Source organism: Cavia porcellus, unplaced genomic scaffold, assembly GCF_034190915.1.
Source record: "Cavia porcellus strain 051 isolate PalLab524CR breed Dunkin Hartley unplaced genomic scaffold, mCavPor4.1 scaffold_29, whole genome shotgun sequence".
NCBI lineage: Eukaryota > Metazoa > Chordata > Mammalia > Rodentia > Caviidae > Cavia > Cavia porcellus.
Genome location: NW_026947512.1, coordinates 14,909,066 through 14,930,382, shown reverse-complemented (window position 1 = coordinate 14,930,382; position 21,317 = coordinate 14,909,066). Strand labels below are relative to the sequence as shown.

At 37.0% G+C, this 21,317-nt stretch overlaps 1 protein-coding gene and 1 pseudogene across 7 annotated transcripts in view; both read left to right on the top strand.

The window, feature by feature from the left end:
- Rgs7 (regulator of G protein signaling 7) overlaps positions 1-21,317 on the top strand; it is a 440,139-nt gene that overhangs the window by 260,906 nt on the left and 157,916 nt on the right. For 5 of the 7 annotated variants that reach the window (XM_063239889.1, XM_023567158.2, XM_023567157.2 and 2 more), the window contains one exon: positions 20,696-20,746. The exons of the other annotated variants lie outside the window; for them this stretch is intronic. Coding sequence is in view for 4 of the 5 variants with exons in the window: in XM_023567158.2 (XP_023422926.1) it covers positions 20,696-20,746 (51 nt within the window). In the remaining variant the exon portion in view is untranslated. The remainder of the gene's footprint in view (positions 1-20,695; positions 20,747-21,317) is intronic. 7 annotated transcript variants of the gene reach the window in all.
- Positions 584-14,432, top strand: LOC134473888 (small nuclear ribonucleoprotein Sm D3-like; annotated as a pseudogene).

Below are 21,317 nucleotides of genomic sequence, written 5' to 3'. Positions count from 1 at the left end.
AGGCCTTATTTTCAAACTAGTGTTTTGGTGACTTTTAAAACAAGCAAATAAAAGTACTTCGGTTTCTAAACAAAATAATGAAATAGCAATGAAAATACATATCAGTGTCTGTCCTTAAAGCTAAGAGAAATTGAAAGCAAAAGATTTTGCTGGGTTGTTACTTTTTCTTGCGGCAATTTTGTGTCAGAAAATAGTTTGATTTATATGACCTTTTAGATATCTTAAACTCCAGTTTCTTGTATTTTTGTTATGTCTTTTCCAACAGTGTTGCCTTATTATCCTAAAGAACTAACCTCCAGAAAACTCTAAGCCTTGATCCCTACCTCTTAAATTTTATCCTTCTTTATTCCCCAAGCAAAACCTTCTCTTCAAAGCCAAAGATTAACTGATTTCCCTGAGCTGCTGAGAGGGGTGTCACAAATGATACATTTCCTTTTGTAGTGTCCCCGAAAGAAAGCTATTTCCTCTCATCTGAGTTGAAAGTGGGCCAACTAGCATAGGTTTCCACTAGCACATATATCCCCTGTTATATCCTGTATTTCTACCATGAGGCAAAATATCTGACACGTACAACTTAAGGGAGATGAGGTTTATTTTGGTTCCTGGTTTCAGAGGTCTTCAGTCCATGGCTGCTGACTCCAAAGCAGAAACCCAGGGAGCAAGGGCATGGAGAAGAAAAACTGCTCAGTTCATGGTAGCCCAGTTCATGGTGGACGCAGAGCAGGTTAGAAGGAGCCTAAGAGGAAGGGACCAGGTACCAGACATAGCCCCCAAGAGCATGCCTTCCTCCTGACCCATTTCTTAGTGAGTCTATCTCCTCCTTAGCTTTGTACTCATCTTTATGTAGCAGAATCTTAATCCAGTTGACAATCACTGGCACACACAGCCTCAAATGTCAACTGTATGCCGATCATGACAAAGTTTCTTTATTCTCCTAGATACCTCATACAGTTGAATATTTAACATGTCTCAAATTTAAGCTTAAAGAAGTTCAACAAAGCCCAGTTCTTGATTTTCTTCCCTTTATCCTGTTTCTTCCCTATTCTGCTCTCCTCTCAGGACAGATGGCCCCAGATTTCACTCAGCTCTGCAAACCCAAACCTGGACTCTCTTTGTCTATCTCTTTTTCCGTTGTTCCCATCATCAGTGAGTCCCATGTGTTGTGTCACTAAAAGAATACCAAAATGCTATGTATTCTCATCTCTATCATCACCGCATCATTTCTACATGATACGACATCACTTTTATGGGACCTGTGACTTCTGTGCTTCTTCTAAAGACATTTTCCATGTAGCAAGCAAATTAATCTTTACAAATGCAATCAAATGGTGCTCTTTTATTTAAGATTGATTACCATCTTCCTCTTGCAGTTAGAGTAAAAGCAAATTCCTTACCTTGGTCTAAATTACATTATTCTAGCTCATTATTAAGTTTCTTCTCCATTCTCCCTCAGCTACTACTCCAAGACATATGGACCTTTTTTTGTTCAAACATGACAGCTCAAGATCTTTGCACTTATCATTACTTAAGCTCACAAATTTCTTCTCTATCCATTAGTAAATGTCTTCCTAGAATCAAAGAAAGGTCTCCTAAGCCCACTCAATTGAATATTGCATTCACCAGATGATTTTGATTGCCTTCACCGTACTTAATATCTATATTATTATTTATGCATGGGTTACAGTTGTCTGTCTCTCTTATCATAAGTGCCACCAAAACATGTCCTTACCTGCCTCATTCACACCTAGCATTATAAAATGTTATAACAAAAATTAAAAGAATAAATTAAGAATTCTGTCCTGTGTAGAAAACTGCCGTATATTTATTGTCAACAAAGAATATTAACTGCTCTGTGTGTGTGAGGTCCTGTGCTAGATTCTGGAGAGACAAAGTATAATAGAAGCATAGAGCTGCTGTCCATTCCACGCCATATTCACATGACGGAGGCAGACAGTAAACCAATGATTCTTCAGTTGATTATTTAGAAATCATGCTGAGTGCAATGGAGCAGTTAAGTAATTTATTAAAGGGACCATTTGACGACGATATACATATGGCATATTACATTTAGGATGCATGCTTACATTGCCTTGTGGTATCTTTACATATGCTGCACAGGTAGTATTAAGAATTTATACTGCATTTCACTACAGGGATATGTCATCCCACTACGATTCAATTTAAGCACTAGTCTGCTGTCACTTCCTGAAAATTTAGCATACTATCAATCATACTTAAAACAAATTGATTTTGTGAGTTAGCTGGCAGCTGTGTGAGCATTTGGATTCTGCTTTCACCTGTGACAGTTTTATTAGGCAAGTGAATTCTTAGGAAATGATTCCAGCAGTAGACATGTTCTTTTCATGAAATGTAGTATCCTCTTTAAAAGACAACTTTGTAGAATTTCCCATTTTTGTGCATACTTCATCTTTCTGGTTCTCAAGAATAATTAGAGGACAAAGACAGCTCTTTCTTCTCAAGTTTGGTTCTGTTGGCTTTCAGCAGTGTGAAGAATTGAAAGTTACTTGCACAACCCCAAGGACACTCAGCACTTCCACTGTTTACAGCGTGGATCTGGGGTCAGAAGGTTGCTTTGTATCTTAGCTTTTTATCCATGTGACCTTGAACAAATGACTAAACTCTGGTTTACTTTTCTGTGGCTATATACTGAGGTAATGATAGCATTTAAACTTCTAAAGGATTGTTGTGAGGTTAAAGTACCAAATGCATAAATAATACAAGAAAGCTTAGCACTATCTGATGACTACAACTACAACTATACCTGCTACTGTTGCTACTATTGTTACTACTTCTATTAACCACTGGTCTGTCCTCTTCAACATCATGCATTTGACCCTTTGTAAAAGCAAGTGGCTAAGTTCCCCAAAGGTTGAAGACTTGACCTCTGGCTTGCTGCAGTAGTGGGAGGTGGTAGATAACATGGGTCATACCCTGGAGGGAGCTGTTGGTTCCACTCACTACTCCTTCTGTCTCTTTGCTTTCTCACTGCATGAGGTGAGCAGCCTCTTTCACCACACATGTCCCCCGACATGTGATACCTTGCCACAGCCCCAAAGAGGAAGGGATCCAGTTGACGATGGACTAGAATTTCCAAAACTGTGATCAAAAATAAACTTCTCCAGGCATTTAATTATAGTAACTGAAATCCAACACAGCTAGTAACCTCGATTTCTTGTTTGGTTTTGAGAACACGTTATATTTCTTGAAGCTTTGCCTTCTACAGATTCAAATCTGTTTTCCCTACCAAAGGGTGGCATTTATTCTCCTGATGCCGTTTTAGATTTTCTGATAATAGAGGCTGAAAGTAGTTGACCCCAGTTCACTGCAAGAGACTCAATGGAATGAAAGCTATTGTAGTACTTGAAAGCTTCTAAAATCAGTACCTCTCAATAGGAATTTATCGTAAATTAAATTGGGCAGAAATTAACATTTTAATTTGCTATCAGGGGTCTCTGACTTACTATAGTCCTTGATAGAGTGAGAATATCACATTTCCTTTTTTCATTTGAGCACAGTACAAAACAAGCCTAAATATCCCCAGTTAAAATTACACATAAGTATTTCAAATCCTTAAGCTTCAAGGACTTTTTGAGCATTGATGCATGTCTTTCTCCATAATTTCTTTTGGTTTTGGTATCATATATTAACTTCTGTGACTATCCTTGACTCTGCTGTACCACACTGTGTTCTGTTTGGCATCCTTAAACTTACTGAATACCATTTAGATTTGACTTGATTGTTTTTCAAATGGTGAGTTCACAGTTTTTTCGTGCCTTTCACAGTAATAGAATATTATTCAGAAATATCACTGTCATCCTTCAGAGATCTTTTGTGATGTCTGTTTGATAGATGAAAATGAGTCTAAAACCTACGTTATACAAGGTGTCGTACACCATGCAGCCACAGGGAAAGAGAGGAAGCTCAGGCCTCAAGTACCATCACTGTGATTTCCTAAGGGTTTCAGGATCCCTAAGAGCTGCTACCCAGATTCAATCAGATCTGCCTGAAATTAAGTCGTAGTGTCCTTTTTTCTTTCCATATCATGGTTTTCAGGTTCTGAGTATTATGTAAAGGAACTGAGCATCACGTGCCTCCCATCGTCCTGTGAGTATGTATACAGTTTCTCTTTGATGCATAATGATACAGCCAGGATGTCAGTCCTGGCCCTATTGGTTATGTGATCGTGAGTCATTTAACTCATCTCCTCGTGTTTCAGTTTTCTTATCTTTAAAAATGGCTGTGTATAGAAGTGCTATCAATGAAAAGCTGTACCATGCAATGTAAAGCAAAAAAGATTTTATTCAAAGCTGTTGCAGTAATAGAAAATAGAACATGAACTCAAGTCCACTGAAACAAAAGATGGGAAAGTTTTTAAACTCTGGAGTGAAGAGTATCACAGGACATCTCTGTTTGCCAATTGACCTTACCTGAAAGAGAGGTGATTTTTTTTAATATCCTTGTGACAGGATGTTGAATCAAGCTAAACATGTATGCACCCTTTTACAGAAATTGGGAGGTACTAATTTTATTGATAATTACTTTTCAACAGGGTGACTTTCTGCTTCTTGAGACAGTAGTGGGCTGCAAAATTAAGAAATTTTTTAAAATGTTACAGTTGAGACAGAATTTACAAGTTTTCAAAAGTAAATTCTCTTAAGAGGGATAGTTTGGGGTCCAGAGTCAGGGAGAAGCTTTCTCAAAGTTTAATAAAGGTAAAAAAATTACCAAGGCTATGTTGCTCAACAAGTAATATTCTGTGTAGCTATTATAATCTTATAAGTTGTTATAATGTTCAAATGTATAAAACTGTGTACATGGATAACAATAATGCCATAAGTGCTCAAAAAAGTACCAGTTATCATTTATGAGCCACAGTATATCCATGTTTTAGAGGACTAAATCAAAACTCATGAGACAAAAACTTTTTTCAACTAAAAGAACTCACTTAGCCAATGCAGGTGTGAATCAGAAAAGGACCAGGTCCTTGGACACTTCCTGTCACTACAGCAGCAGGGCTAGAGAGCATGTGAAACTATATCTGCTGTAGCTAACAGCACTCTCACAACAAAAACGTGGGGAATTAAAACAAAAGTTATTTGCATATTTATTGTCCTAGCTCCCTGATCTGCATTGAAATCTGCTGCCTGCCGCCCCGCAGGATGTGCAGTGATCAGAGAGGGGCCACCTGCCTGGCACACAGGTACGGTCCTCATCACTGACTGCCACCCACTTCCAATTCAGGTGCTCAGTTGCTGACCCTTTGCCACCTTTTCCCTCACCACTTACATGGGCAGAAAGTGTACTAATGTACTAGAGAGCAGTCTAAGGCATCCAAGGTGGGCCACCAAGCAATTATGGTAGTGGAGAGTAATTAAATATTTTTCACAAGGACAAAAATGAATTATACTCATTAGGAATGTTTTCACACAGATTTTGAATAGCAAATAAAAATGACCAGGTCTCAGTTAGCAGTCCACTCTCCCACTTCTATTTTTTTTTCTCTAAAGGTTTAAAGATTACAGATAGAAAATCTAAACATGTTCACATAGCACTCTGTCAGGGAACACTTGGTTCTTATTTATTCTGAAACAGAGTGAGGGAGTGTGAACCCGTCTTTTCTGGCACTCTGCAGTCATAGCTGTACCCCAATCAAAAGTGTGCTTGTTTTTTAAATGCAGCTCATATGCTTAGAAGCAAAGCCAAAGCTTTATAGCCAAGGGAATATCCAAACATGTAAAAAATTTGGAAATGAAAATAGCAAGCTGCATTTTGAAGTAGCCCTTTTGTTTGTTTGTTTAGAAATAGGATGTTATTGTTTCTTGGCTGTCCTCCGCACACAGTCCTTCACCCTGCCTGGTGTGTGCACTGAACCAGTCATGAGTAAAACAGCGAACCTGCTTATTTCAGTAAAATGACGACTCTGGAACAGCTGCTGTCCTGTTACAGAGGATAGCTGAGTGTAAATTGCTCATTGCTACTGATGCATGCAAAGTGAAGCTTCCTTGGTTCTGGAGATTGAAATTTCAGGAAGAAAATAAGAAGACGCATTACAGTGATGCTGACAACCCTAATAAGTCCTACCAATACTGTGAGTGTTTCTGTCAGCATTTGTAATCAAACCATAGACATTAACTGGATTACACTTGTGTTAATTTGCCATTTACAGTGTAAGAACCATATTGGTTCTTCTCTATTTGAAGGAATAATCCAAAATTGCTTCTGTGAATAAAAATTGTGATCTACTTGAGAGAGATACTGATACAGTTGGTCAAGTATGCTGGAGTCTTTACCTCTAATAGTTGTGTCATGTAATCTATTATATTGGTCAAATAATGAAAAAAAAATTCTTCCTTTTCTAGGGCAATCTAGAATTTTATGCAGGACTTTATGATTAATTTTTTGATAAAACTAATAGATTGGTTTAGCTAATATGTTTTAGAGGGTTTAAAATTACCGCCCACCTCAAGTGGCCATACCTTGAGCCCCAGAATTGGTTAATTTGATCTTATTTGGAAAAAAGGTTTTTGCAGATGGAGTTCCATTAAGGATTCCAGTGAGATCATATGGGATTATATGGGTGACCTATGAATTTTATTAGTATAAAAGATAGTAAAGGAAAATAAAGGCCATCTGAAAGCAGAGGCCGAGTTTGGAGTTATACAGTCAGAAGGAAAGTTAGAATCTACATAGGCTGAAAGAGGGAAGAAAGGAGTTTTTCAGAGCCTTGAAAGAAGTCTGGCTCTGCCAACACCTTGATTTTTGACTTCTCACCTCTAGAACTATGAAGGAAGATCCTGCTGTTGAACCAAGCCATCCAGAGCGCAGGGGCTGCAATTCGCCTTCTGCACACCTTTCTCCCCATATCCCCTGCGTTAGTTGCACACGCGAGGAGACCCCAGCAGGTGAAAAAAGATTTAAGAACTCTCTCCCTGTCAGGATGCCTTTGGTGTGCCAATTAAAGTCCTGCATGCGGCTGAGGGCTACATTGTAATATGCGAGACGAGCAATGGTGAAGTATACTGGAGAAGCTCGTTGAAGCAGGGGACCACATGAATTGCCAGATGTCCATCATCACAGTCAGGTACATAGATGGCTGAGTGGCACAGCTTGAGCAGGCATACATCCATGGCGGCAAGATCTGCTTTCTGATTCTGCCTGACATGCTGAAATATGCACCCATGTTAAAGAGCATGAAAAATAAAAACCAAGGCTCAGGGGCTGGCCGGGGAAAAGCTGCTATTCTGAAGGCCCAAGTGACTGCAGGAGGAAGAGGACGTGGATCAGGACGTGGAAGCATCTTCCAGAAGCAAAGATAACTTTCTCTGTTGAGCAGAACTGTCCGTGCATTTTTTATTTAGGATATCTTGAGTTTATGGCAGTGGCCACTTGTATGTGTGTAATGTCTTAGTTTTTCTTTTTCTTTAGATCAGAGGAAATGTTAAGCTAAATAAACCTGGTTGTTTCATTTTTTGAGAAAAAAAAAATCAAGCCTTCAAGTTTTCAGCAACTTTTGTGGCATCCCTAGGAAACGAAAACATGCACATTTCATTGATTAGGCAGTTGTCCTAATCAATTGATTAGGAGAGAGCTCTTTGGAGTGTTTGGACGTGTTTGGTGAAGTCAGTAGTTGACACCTTATTATAAAATAGAATCTATTTAAATATAAGAGTATACCATATTTATATTACTGTAAATCAAGTGGATAATTAGTTCATTTCTTTTAATTGAGTCATGTTAATTGCATGGCATTATAGGTGATAGGAATCCCTATTGCATGCCAGGCTTTGTTTCAGATGACTTTAGTAGTTAGCCTCTTGTGGCAACTTCATAAAGCTAGTCATTTTGTATCATTTTGTACTTGTTTTATCAGATTTAAAAAGTCATATGAATGAAGGTTTAGTAACTTGCTAACGTTCTCACAGGTAAAAAAATATGAGACTTGTGCTTTAATCTGTATTATGCAAAGAGCTTTGAAGTCACAACTCACATTCTTAAGACAACAGAAACCTGAACAAACTGGAAAGTTGATGGCCTTTCTTGTGTGCCTTGGGAACTGAGGTCCTAGGTTAACCTGTCACACTAATCTCTGGAGATGGGCTCACCCAGAGGGAGACAGCACATAGAGCACTACTCATCCAGCATGTTCTATAACGTCCTAGGAACGTTTTTAAAATTTGTATTTTTATTGATGCATCCTTATGTAATAATGACATTCTTCGTGGGAAATAGTACATATCCATGAAGCATCCTAAATGTTTTTAATCCCCTTTCCCTCTCAGCCTTTCCCTTTCCTCTGTGTCTTGGTCCTCTTCCCTTTTGTAAAAGATGCAACTCCATTTTTCCTATTATCTGTCTGCATTTTGCTCTGTATTTATACTTTGGATTGCTCATATTACAGAAGCCATGCAATATTTAAGTTTGTGTGTCTGATTTATTTCACTTATGCCACTGAGCTAAATACCCAGCCTTCCAATCCTTTATATGAAGAGCTACTGGGAAGTTAGAACAAGTCTATGCCTTTCTCTGATCTGAGCTGATTCTTGTAACACATGTCTTACAGTTGACCACTAAAAAGGAGAATTTTATTTTTTAAAATTCTTAGTTTTAAAAGATAAATTGTCAGAATGAAGTTATTCTAATTGTATAATTTTGTTGTTAAATTACATAAATTCACTTTATGATGATGGCAAAAACAACATACTGAATTTGTACATTAAAATTATAAAGTGCTGTGTGAATTGTTAGTATTTAAAATCTGACCCTTAGATAACATTGTATATAGGTAATATAATACATAGTTAATATCCTAAATTAATATCCTAATTTACATATCACATATTTCTTAGTATTAGATGTAGGCTTCAACTCTTCATCATAGATTACAAATGATTTTCACCAATAATCTTATGAGGCAAATCTACAAATCCTAAGGTCATTATCTTAAATATGTAGAGAAAATAATCTCATAAATACATGTAGATTCTATTTAGAAAAGTTTATATAGAGATTCTATTTAGAAAATTTTATCTGATTATCAGATGAGCTCACATTTTGTGTAGTTAGAATTGTCTGTAAAAATAAAGCGTGCATGGCTAAAGGTGATTTGGGTCTTATAGGTAGGTACTGCTGCACTATCTTGTTTGTATTTGAAGACTTAAAAGCTTGAAAATTACTGATAAGGATGGTAAAGAAAAAATATTTTCACAAAGAGAAGAGAGGTGAAACTATAGGTGATGTGAACCCAAAATTTGACATCTCAGACTTTTCTAGAGATAGTGTTTTAAAGTCTAGTACCAGAAAAGACTCTTGCTATGACTTATTACATGAATGTGTGTTGTCAGTGAGTGTCCTTGAGAAGGACAGTGAGCTTCCAGTGGTACTTGTTGGATTTTACTGAGAGTTGGATTTAACAAGGTTAATCGAAAGTTTCGCTCACTGTTCTGACTCTCGGGAATGCCATTACCTTGCTTTGTCTCTTTCTGTCATTATGTACCTTACTGATATGATATAGGAGTGTCATTTTAATTATGTAGCCTGACACTGAGGAGCTGGTTTTATGTAATGTCTCTATTGTTCCACTTTTTGGTAAGCAACTTCAGTCTATTGGCAAGGTTGTTTCCTTTTGTGCTGTAAGAGTGAGTGAGAGAGAGGTGTATTTATCAAGTGGCATTTTTGTTACCAGTGGAGAGGAGACAGGAGTCAATCCTGCAGAGATATGAAACAAAGTGGAATATCCCTTTCACGCCTTGGTGCACCTTGTTTAAAATTGACTGCCATTAGGCCTGGGGATATATAGTGGCACAGCACCTACCTGGTAAGTGCAAGGTCCTGAGTTTGATTCTCTGTATACCCCCCAAAATGACCATAACTGCACAATGACAGTAAGCAGAATACACTTGTGTTTTTGTATAGCCGACCTGAATTTCTTCATGTACCCTACTCCATTTACTGACGAAGGGTCAGGAAAAGAGGTAGGGAAAACCTGGAAATGTTTCTGTCATGGAACACTTCTGGTCACTCGTTGCTTTGGGTGACTTACTGTCATTTGGGTTAAAGCTTCTTTTCAAGCACACTTCCCTTTTCCATTCCTTAAACAGCATTCCAAAGGGGAGAGTAGGCTGTGTGTAGAGAAGCCTGGGACTTGGGTGGCTTCTGGTTCTTGTTTAGCCTTCACTGAGTTATAATGTCCTGATGTGTCTTTGGGTCTTGGTCTCTACCTTAGTTGCAATCCTCTGTTCAGTTCCCTGCCACTGGAAGTAGCCTCTGGTCTGTTCTCTTAGTGGGGTGTGATGTCACATTCCCCTCTACCATTGCTACCGTTTACTGTGACTGGTCACTCACATCTGTAAGTCCTTCACTTTCCACTGTGCAGAGTTCCTGGCAGGCAATTTAAGTCTTAAGTTATACTGGCTTCCGTGTCCAAGACTCAAGAAACTCCAGAACTTTTCCATGTCTTCCATCTCTCATAGTTCTTCTTCATTAGCTAAGGCCAGGTTCCATTGCTTCTTTGCCGAAATTACCCTACTTTTCTGTCTGTCATTCCCTGAATTTCTTTCCCAGTGTCAGATGAAAATAGCACCTAAGTGCTTCCGTCTGTAGACACCAAGCCTAACAGCATTACTCTGGAAAGATGAGCACTTTTTCCTTTTGTGATAATAAAGTGAGTACTTTCTGTGGACTATTGGAATACAAGAATTTTCAAAGAAAAGATTAACAGCAAAACTCATTTTGTTTCTTAACTCATACAAAAGAATTAGTGCTCCCAAGGAGGAGTCTCCCTCAGCTCTCCCTAAGACTTTTTTTTTGTTTGTTTGAGAAAAAATAAAATTCTTTTATTGCACTAGAGTTCTGTCCTCAGTTTACTTAAAATAAAACACCGAATAGTCCTGGTTAGAGGACAAAACCATCTGTGTGCTGATTACATGTGATTTATGAAAACTGTCCTATTACACAGATTTACCAGGCATAGGGCCACATTGACAGGGGGAAAAGCATGTGGAAGGAAGGTGGTGAAAGAATTTCTGGTGAGAAAAATCAAGCTTTGATGATGCTCAGACCTCTCACACTGGAGGCAGGCTGCATATTTTCCATTGGGACATCCCTGATGCTGCGATTTCCAGATGACACCCACTGATAGGATCAGCATGAACTGGTGTTTTGGTCAAGAAAAAAAAATTTGAAAGACATAAAAGCACAAAGAGACCAGTCTTATGAATGTTAACAATGTGTCTGTGTCTGTGTCTGTGTCTGTGTCTGTGTCTGTGTCTGTGTCTGTGTCTGTGTCTGTGTCTGTGTCTGTGTCTGTGTCTGTGTGTGTTGCTAAAAGACAAGTTAAGCCTTTTTCTCAATTTACTTTCTGCCTCTTGGCCTGTAGGAAGAAGAGAGTAAGAAAAATCCTACAGTTCAGTTCAGTTCATGGCATATTACATACGTATGAGCAGCAATTGTTCCTTTCGAGTGTTTCACTTGTCAGGGACTGATCATCACAGAGCGGGGCTCTTAATCCATTAGCGACTTTCTCCTGGTGTGTTTCAGTTAAGAACACAACAGGATCTGTTGCTGTTGCCTTCTTTGTTTAAATCCATGTTCATAAAAGTTGGAAATGTTAAATTGTAAGAAAATTCAAGGTTTTTGGCTCTATAATAAGCACCCAGGTTGTGGCTTGCTACCACTATCAGATTTTTCATTCTCAGAACCAGAGAGTAATCTCTGAATGGTTTCCTTTAGATAGTTAAACCAGGTGTTCATATTTTATCTCTTACTTCTGTCCATCCAGCTCCTGTCCAAATGCCATCTTATTTATTTAACTTTCATCTGACTTTCATCTGACTCATGCTTTTGGTTCTTCAATTTGTCCTTCATGGTGGTGCTTCTGACAATTTACCTTCTCATATACATATTCAAATATAAAGACAACAAAGGTGTCCATATCTGATTTCTGGGTTTATGGTCATGGATTCCTACTCCAGGGCACCAAAAGGTGCCAAACTCTGCAGAAGGTTCAGTCTCCCGCCTAGCAATGCATCACATGGATGAAAAAAAGACAGAAATCTGCAGTTGAATCTGCAGGGGCTCTGCATGACTAATGAAGGGGCTCTGGATGACTAATTGTTTACAGTGGAATAAAGGGCCAAGAGTCAGAGTGACCACTGCTTTTATTACTAGTAATTGGGGGTACAAGTAGGAATAGTGGCAGAGCACATGAGAAGAAAATCTTTGCAGGCATGGAGTGTAAAGAGAAACAGAGCACTCTTGCACCAGCCACCGAGGCTCCTCAGTTAGTGGCTCAGCAAATATCTTGAGACTTGGGAAGCTAGCACCTTTACTCCTGGAAAGTATATTTCCTTTCAAATCTCATGGCCTTAGCAGAGATATTATCCCATGTCTTAACCCTGAAATTTTTTCACAGGGCCTTGTCTGAACCTCCATTTCAGCTGTCACCTGAGGGTGGGGAGGTGGGCAGTTCTGATCCTCTTTGCTGCAATGAGTCAGGTTAGTGCCTCACCCGGACTCCTATCACATTTTCTTGGCCAGTTAAGGGAACATCTGCTTCTATATAACCAGCTCTGTGTATCTCAGTAAATAGGGTTAAAGTAAAGGTCAGGTGAAGATGGAAGCAACGGGCTTCATTTCTCAGGGAAATGTGGCTTGATGATCTCCCACAATCAGAGACTACCAGTTTTTGACTCCATAATGGTTGAGAAGGGTGGCTAATATTCAGAAACTAATCAGTGTAACTCACCATGTTTTATGGGTAAGAATAAAAATCACGTGGAATGTTCATCAAGAAAGGAAAATCAGTAGACAAAATTCATAACTTGACATAGAAACTCTCTTGACAAGAATAAATGATAACTATTACTCAATTTGTAAAGACTTTTTCAAGTTGATAAAGATCATCTACAAAAACATCTCACCTTATGCAGTGGCAAAAGACTGAATGCTGTCTCTTAAAATTAAGACCAAAGCAAGGTTTTTTTAAAAAAATATAAGATTGAAACCTCTAGCCAGAGAAATAAGGCAAGAAAAGAAATAAAAGGCATACAGTTTAGAAAAGCAGAAATTTGAAATTTCCATTAACTGCAATCAATATGATGTCTACCTAGAATATCTCCAAAAAGTATTACATAAAAAATTAAAAGCTATGAAAATTGAGTCCAGAGAGATTTCAGGACACACAGTAAGAATAATTTCTGTATCTGAACAGTAAGCATGTATATGCTAAATTTGAAAATACAGCACTATTAAAGTCACTCTAAACTTGAATAGTTTTTAAGTATGAATATAAAATTAAATACTGAAGTGTGACCTCAACAAAGTAAATATAGGACTTACATGCTGAAAATTCCAAAACACTGGTGAAAGAAATAAAATAAAAAATAAATGGAGAAACATGCTATATTCATGAATTTCAAGATTGAACATTATACAGATCTAAGTTTCTCCCAAATTGTTGTACAAATTTAATGTAACTCTAATCAACATTCTAGTAAAAGAATTTTTGTGTAAAAGTCAAGATAGTTCTAAAATTAATAAGGAAAGTAAAGAGTCTGTAATAGCTAAAATAATTTTTCAGAAAATAATTAATGTAGGATTAATTTATTTTATATTATATAATCAAGACATTATATAACCAGCAATCAACATCAGTGTTAGTAGAGGGATAATGCATAGATTGGGGAGAATACAGAACTCAGAAGTTGAAGTAGCACAGAAAATAATTAAACTGAGGAAAGTTAAGCTTTTTAAGAAATAATACAAGAGAAGGGTAGAGGCAGAAAGAGAGGAAGGGAATGAAAGAGAGGGAGAAGGGGAAGGAAGGAGAAGATGAAGAAAAGGAAGAGGCAGCAGGAGAAACAGGAGTAAAGAAGTATAAATACCAACAGTAAAAATACCCAATCTAAGGAGGGCAACAAATATAATGTCACATTTTTGAGTAGAAGAAATAGCGACATCAGATAGGTGTATGAAACCATGTTGAACACCATTAGTTATCAGGGACATGCAAATTAAAACTACAGTGTGTACCAGCAAATACTACTAGAATGGTTAAAATAAACTGTTTTTATGATGCCACCAAGTTCTGCCAAGGATTTGAAGAATCTCAAACTGAACCACTCACACAATGGTGGGCCATGACCAATCGTGAGAAAGTTTGGCTACTTCTTTAAAATATTAAATAGACAGCTAGTTTACAACCTATCAGCTGCACTATTTGGCATCTATACCAGAGAAATACAGATTTATATTTGCACAAAAGCTTGTACACAAATGTTTATGGCACCTTTATCCATAATATCTAAAACTAAGGACCTATATGCCTGTAAGAGGTGAATGATAAAACACACTGTATTATATCTGTCTCACATAATTGTTCTCAGAAATTGAAAATAACAGGTATTGGTATGTGCAACAACCTAGATAAATTTCTGAGAATTATACTGTGTAGGACAGAAAAACAGTCTCCATAAGACTGCATACCCTGTGTGTCTCCATTTCCATAGCATGGTCGAAGTTGCAAGATTGTCGAAATGGAGGACGGGTCACTGGTTGCTAATAGATGAGTGGATGTGACTGCATTTGGGCATCATGCTGGATCTTTGTGGCGATGGAAGTGTTTTCTGTTCTCATGATTTGTAGACGTCTCTCTGTTTGATCAGTAATCATCCTGACGTGTAGGGAAGAGTCATTTCAGGGGCTCTGTATCCCTCATTATTCCCATGCCTTGCTGTTTTGGCTGCCTGTCTGCAACCCTGCTTAGACTTTGAGGAAATCCAAAAGCCCTGCTTTGTGTCTGAGTCAATGTTTTTATAGCTTTTAGAACTTACACAACTGAGGTTAAAAATTCAGTAAAACTCCCATAAACTTGTTTAAGTATCAACTCAAGAAGCAACCAATGAGCTCTATCCCCAAAGTCTAATTTGTTTTCGTTGTACTGTGTCAGCGGGTAGGGAAAGATATTTTCACTCTTCTTATTCTCAGAGCACACTAGCAGTAATTACAATGGCTATTGGGCTTCTGTTTCCATGATTTGTGATTCAAGTTATATTTACAGTGCTCAACATTTTCTGTCATTCTGCTTTCAGGACTAGAGTCATAAAACTCTGAGCAGCAGTGATCTGAAAACAAAATATGATCAATCAGATAATTGTTTTTACTGTAATATCTACAAACACATATCAATTATCTCTCCTCTATTTTTTTATTACTACGTGCTTGTAGTATATGTGGAGTAGGTACATGTACAAACCATCTTAATTCTTTTTTATTCTTTTTCTTTAATGTAAACTTTGAGAAGTATCTCATATTTATTGAAAAGAATTATTTGTTTTGATTGTTACCCTTCCATCAGCATTTGGATGTCATTGGTGTCAGGTATGATTACAAGGTGCGTTTTACATCGTAAGTTTGATCCAGTCTCAAGCTGTGATTAATAATTTATTTCAGCTGTATGGAAACCTAATTGTCTTTAAATTTACTTAATGTATATAATTATAAAAAATAAAACTTCAGATGTTAGTGTTTTTTTTATTTAGAAAAACTTTAAGAGAATGCACACTCATAAAAACACACAATCATAAACACACAACAAAGTTCCCTTAAGTAGTTGTTTTACTGAACCCAAATTTGACTTTATTCACAGGCAAAAGTGCATTCACACTTTGCTTTTTCAGAAATACAGTAATTCTATTGAATGAATCTATAACATTCATTTCATTCAGAATTTGACATTATGCATTTGAGTTCCACCTTCTTGTTTCCAGTGAATTTGAATCAATGCATTTGAGTTTCCACCTTCTTGTTTATTTCCAATAGAAGTATAAGAGGTATAGAAACTGGAAAGAAGCTGTCTTCCATTCCTTGTTGTCTGCCAGGTACCCATTCCTGCTGGAAAATGTTTCTCTCTATGCCTCCAACAAACAGCCTTCTTTATGTACTATAATCTTACTGTCATCACATTTGCTGGGTAGACGAATGGATCCTTCCCCCTAGCTGAGGTGCTCCAGCAGGAGCTAAAAACTGAGAGTACACAATTTCAGCTTCAAATTACTTGCTGGTTTCGGTTGCAGAGATGTAATCCTGGGACCTATGAGGCTTCTATAAGCGTATTTTGTGGGGAAGAAATACCACAGGTTATTTTTGAGGCAGAAAATAAAGATGTCCAGAAACAAACCAATGTGAAATCAGGAGAGAAAGTTCTGCTGACATTAGAATTACTGCTTGCATTTGTCATTGAGGCCCAAATATCCTTTAGCAAAGTCTTTCACTCATTTCACTTGTTTTTATACTTTTCATTAAAGTGTAAAATCAATAGTGGCCTTACGGGATTTGGACTTGGATTCTTTTGAAGAAGATTTGAAGAAGTACGACTTTGCTCAAGACTGGAAGCTGTAAACAGTAGGGGCAGTTCTATGGCTAGTATAAATGTATCAGCATTTTGTTGAGAGGAGCACATTAGAAAGGCCGGGTATAGTAGGGCTTGGTAGTAAAGCACTTGCTTAGCATATGAAAGTCATTGGGAAATCCAATGTATGGAGTTCTCAGTACCATAAAGGAAAAAAAAATGGGAGTAAGGCAGAAAAAGAAAAGAAAAGGGGGGAAAAATGGAAGAAAGACTGAGTGTGGGGTTGGTAGTAGCTGTCACTCATATTGGCTACAGTGCATTACAACTGGTATGTTTTGGCCTGGGTCAAGTCTTTGTTCTGTGTTGGAATCTGTTTTTGTCTTCATAGAGTGTGGTCACAATGACAATGAATTTTGGGTTTTTTCATCATGCCATTATTGATTCTAGTGAAAAGGGTGAAAACATAAATCTGTGAATGAAAGATTTTGCTGAAAGGTCTCCAGAATCGAAGGGAAGGGATGGTGACCAGTGACCTTTTCTGATGTTAACATTGTATAAAATTGTTTATGTTTATCAAGAAAATTCTGCTTGCTATGAGGACCAAGTCTGCTCCTGGAAGCAGGAGCCTCATTTCTCTTTTTCAGTTTCCTCTTTTGGTCAACAGCAGACAGATTCAGGACTTAGGAAATTACTTCGTAATACCCAGAATTTTTTTTTTTTTTTTTTTTTTTTTTTTTTTTTTTTTTGCTGAGACTTACTGGATCAGCAGGCTGTTTAAACACCACAGATTTCAGTTGGACTGGGTTCAGTCTCTCCTGTTCCTTTGGTTGCAAATGATTCTTCAATCCTCAGATCTTACAAGGGCCTTGTAGGCCCTTTTAAAACTCCAAATAAGCTACGTTGACCAGTAGGGAACAAAAGTAAGAATCAGAAACAAAACGTTGATCCTAGATAATTATGAACTAATTATTTTGAAACTTGAGGATAATTCTGTTCAGTATTTTAACTCTACAAAAGGGTTATAGGCTAGTTTTTTTTTTAAATCCTTCCATTTCTCAAACCTGAAAGAATTTTTGCAGCTTTAAAAAATTAAACTCAGTTAAAATTGTTTTTCATGGAGAATTTCAGAAATTATGACAATTAGGGATATTCAGGGTGTCATAAAGTGCTAGTCATAGCCACAGCTGATTATTTTGGGCATTGTGAGTCCTTTATAGATATTTATCTATAAACACTGAATCACACTGTCACTAAACATTTGCTGCCGATCTATATTGAGGAAGAGCTGAGGGAGGGCTGAATGAGTAAGGCAGTTTTTGTCCCTCAGGAGTCATAGATGAGTGAATCTGCCTTGCTACGTAGACTTTTGTTCTTGTCACTGAAAGTGCAGCTCCACAGCCAGACTTCCACATAAATTGCATGCACGTTCATCACATGCTACTCGATGATTATTTCAAGAAACTAAGAATAATGTAAACTATTTTCTGATAGACCTGTGTCTTTTATTTTGTCATATATTTTAAGAAGTTATTCAAGAAGTTATTTATGGTATTCTTTAAATAAATAATATCAGATTCCATTAGTATAGCTGTGTATTCTGAGGCATCAAGAGTGTGCCGGTAGTGCAAGGATCCCATTGATTTTCCTGAATGGGAAACATTGCAAAGTTCAGTGTCTTTGCCATAGGAGTAAAATGAATCTCTCTTATTATAATTAACAGTCAATATTTTCATGATGATGTTAGCAGGAGTTAATGAAAAATTATTTTTGTGAAGGATATAGATTAAATTGGTAACATTATGGAGGTCTTACCAAGTCCTCCTTGATCATATTTACAAAAGTTTTGCAGTGGTTTTGTTAATGAATGTGTGCTGTGGACCTCACGTTCAGTTTCAGCATGTGGATGGCTTTAGCATGTGGACACTTAATCTGAGAATGTACACTCATTTGTGGAGGGACTTGGACAGGAACAGATGTCTGATAGGCTCAGGACACAGGCTGGCACAGCCTTGTCCCTGCAGTGGGGCAAGGTGGGGAGGGCCTTTCCATCAGTCCATAACATGGGTGAGGAATCAATACTGACGTCCAACTATCTTTGATCTATCTCTTTGTTCTAGTTATGAATGGAGTGGTCAGTTAGCCCTAGAAAAGGCGTGTCAAAATGTCTATGAAAGATTGCAATAATAGCTGAAAATTTACAGGCTGATAGAATATTCTTTGTATAAGCCATGCTATCCTTTGATAAATGCTCTTACAGTGGGATGAGAGGAGGAGAATCTTAATATTCATACATCAGTTCTTTCACCATTTTCTGCTTGCGTCTTACATGTCAGACACTAACGTGGGTGTTTGGGATCCAGAATTGAATAACCCACATTTCCTGCTTCCTAGGGACTAATGTGCAAAGCAAAAGAGTTAAAACATAAAAAGAAGGTGAAACTATTGTGAAGTGAGACGAATTATGAGGATGTTAACAGGCCAGAAAGGAGAAACACCTGACAGGAGAGAGAATATGGTAACTTTCTGCAGTGGCTAGAATCTAAACTGAATGTCCATTTGGGTTAGCCATCAGAAAAACGAGGGAGATGGAGAAAGATTACCAAAATCATGGAAGACAGAAACAGTATGGCAGGTGGAGAACTATAAGCACAATGGTGAGAAGGAACTTTATTTCTTTTTTGCTTATTCTAATATAATTCTCATGTGTTACTAGGATTATCCAATCATAAAGCCTCTATTGTTTCTTCTAACTAGCAAGAACATATAGCTTTGTAATCATAAAAGCAACATATGGTCTTAAGAATTCAAAACGAAGTGGGTAACACTTGATCAGGGCAAAACTAGGCTGTAGTCAGAGTGAAGAGTCAAAAACCTGCGTGTTTCCTTGAGTTTTCTAGAATAAAGATTTTAAAAAGACTCTCAGCATTCATATTTTACATGGAAAATTTTAGGAGAGTTACTTATTTATGCATTATACATATGTATATATATATATGTATATATATATATATATATATATATATATATATATATATATTAAGTTTGAATCTACTTCTTAATATATTACTGGAGATTTCAGTTTAAATCTACTGCTCAGTCCTGGATTACAGCTAGTCGAAATAATGCTGCTCCACATTCTTTTTGATTAGGTTAAGGCATCCCACATGTAATGCCAGTCAGATTCCTTAAAGGCATTTGATGTCATTCCTCTACTCAAACCATCGCATGTCTCTTTTCTGCCTTACTTAGTGGGAGGGAAAATCCAGATTTTTCACTCATATTCTTTCCAAATGCACTGTAATACCTTTATTACTTCAAATTCTTATTATTACCAGCACTCAATATATAGAACATGGATAACACATAGTGTCTACTATTTTCTACTTTTTAACTTTTTCAGAGAGCCCCTCAGTGACTAAATTTGTTTTTCCATGTATCACAATGTGCACTTCAAAATCTAGTTCAGACATTGATGTTTCTGCAGACATGCCTTTATCCCTTCTATAGGAAGTAGAAATATGTTCACTTATGTTTTTTATTCATCGTGCTTTATTAAGCAGTTGCTTTGCTTCAAATAATCAAAGATGAATATGAGGACCTACTTCAAGGTCCATCACTGTGGCTTTAATCAAATAAACAGTTATGGGGTGGTGTGATTCACCTCAGACATAAAAGACTCCAGGCAGTCAAGTGAGGGTTTGTGGCAGGTGTTGCAAACTCAGACAACAAAATTGAAACACGAGGAGAGCTCTACTGTGTCCATGAATCTCAGAGATCTTAAAAATAGCGAGAAGGCATGTCAGTCCAAGAGCAAAGTGCTATAACTCCACAGAGACTTAAAATGTACGAGTGTTCAAACGCTAGCATCAAAATTGGCTTGGTTTGACAATGAGAGCAAGGCTACAGTGGGACAACTAAAATGAGACAGGGTTTGTCCTATGAAGCAATGACTAGTCCATGCTAGGAACTGTCCCTGAAACATGGTAGACATGCAGTAGTCATTTATTTGGTGAATGAATCGCTTTATCCGTTATTAATATGTTTAACCTTTTATTTATGCTTAAATCAATCTATGTAAATACATTTAATAATATTTCACTAGCTGATACTTATATTTGAATATATTCAACTCAGTATATTTAATGTACTAGGGTGCAGCTTGGCTCATTAAAAATGTATTCACATTTGGCATTTTTCACTACTTCAACTGTAACTGTAGAAATTAGAAAATTTTTTACTAATTGAGTACCAAAGTGGAACATTCTTAAAGTTACCATGTATGAGCAAAATATTTACATCTATTTGTGTTTTTCTTTTTTCTTTTTCTAGGGTCAGACATTGTTCAGTGGTTAATAAAGAACTTAACTATAGAAGATCCAGGTAAATAAATCATTTCCCATTGCTAGAATTTTTTTCTTTGTAGCTTTAAGAAATATGTTTTCTCAGGGCTATTTAATATGCTAAGCAGGCAAATCCCCTGAGAAATTATAATTAAGTTTGACCTCTGCTTTCAGCATTTACACAAATCTTGTCAGTCAACAAATATTTACCTGAAATGTATATTTTTATAAGTTTTTACATATTGAACACCCTACTTTACATTATTTAAATCAGATTATGGGTTATTATTACAATTGATGATATATAGATACATATCATAATGGATTGTATAATTATGTATATTTTTTACATATTCATAATTAATTGTGTATAATTTATGGCAAGTGATTATGAAGTCATGAGAATAGTTTTTGTTAGAAACATAAAAGAAAATCTTAATAATTATGTTTACCTTAACTATTTTTGAGTGAGGTTTGAAAGCAATATGTTATTTCTAATCCCGAATTTTTGTCAGGTGAACATGGTGTGTGTGTGTGTGTGTGTGTGTGTGTGTTGTCCTTCTTGAAGTCACAAACCTGTTAACTGGTAGCTGTCGCATCAGTTATGCAGC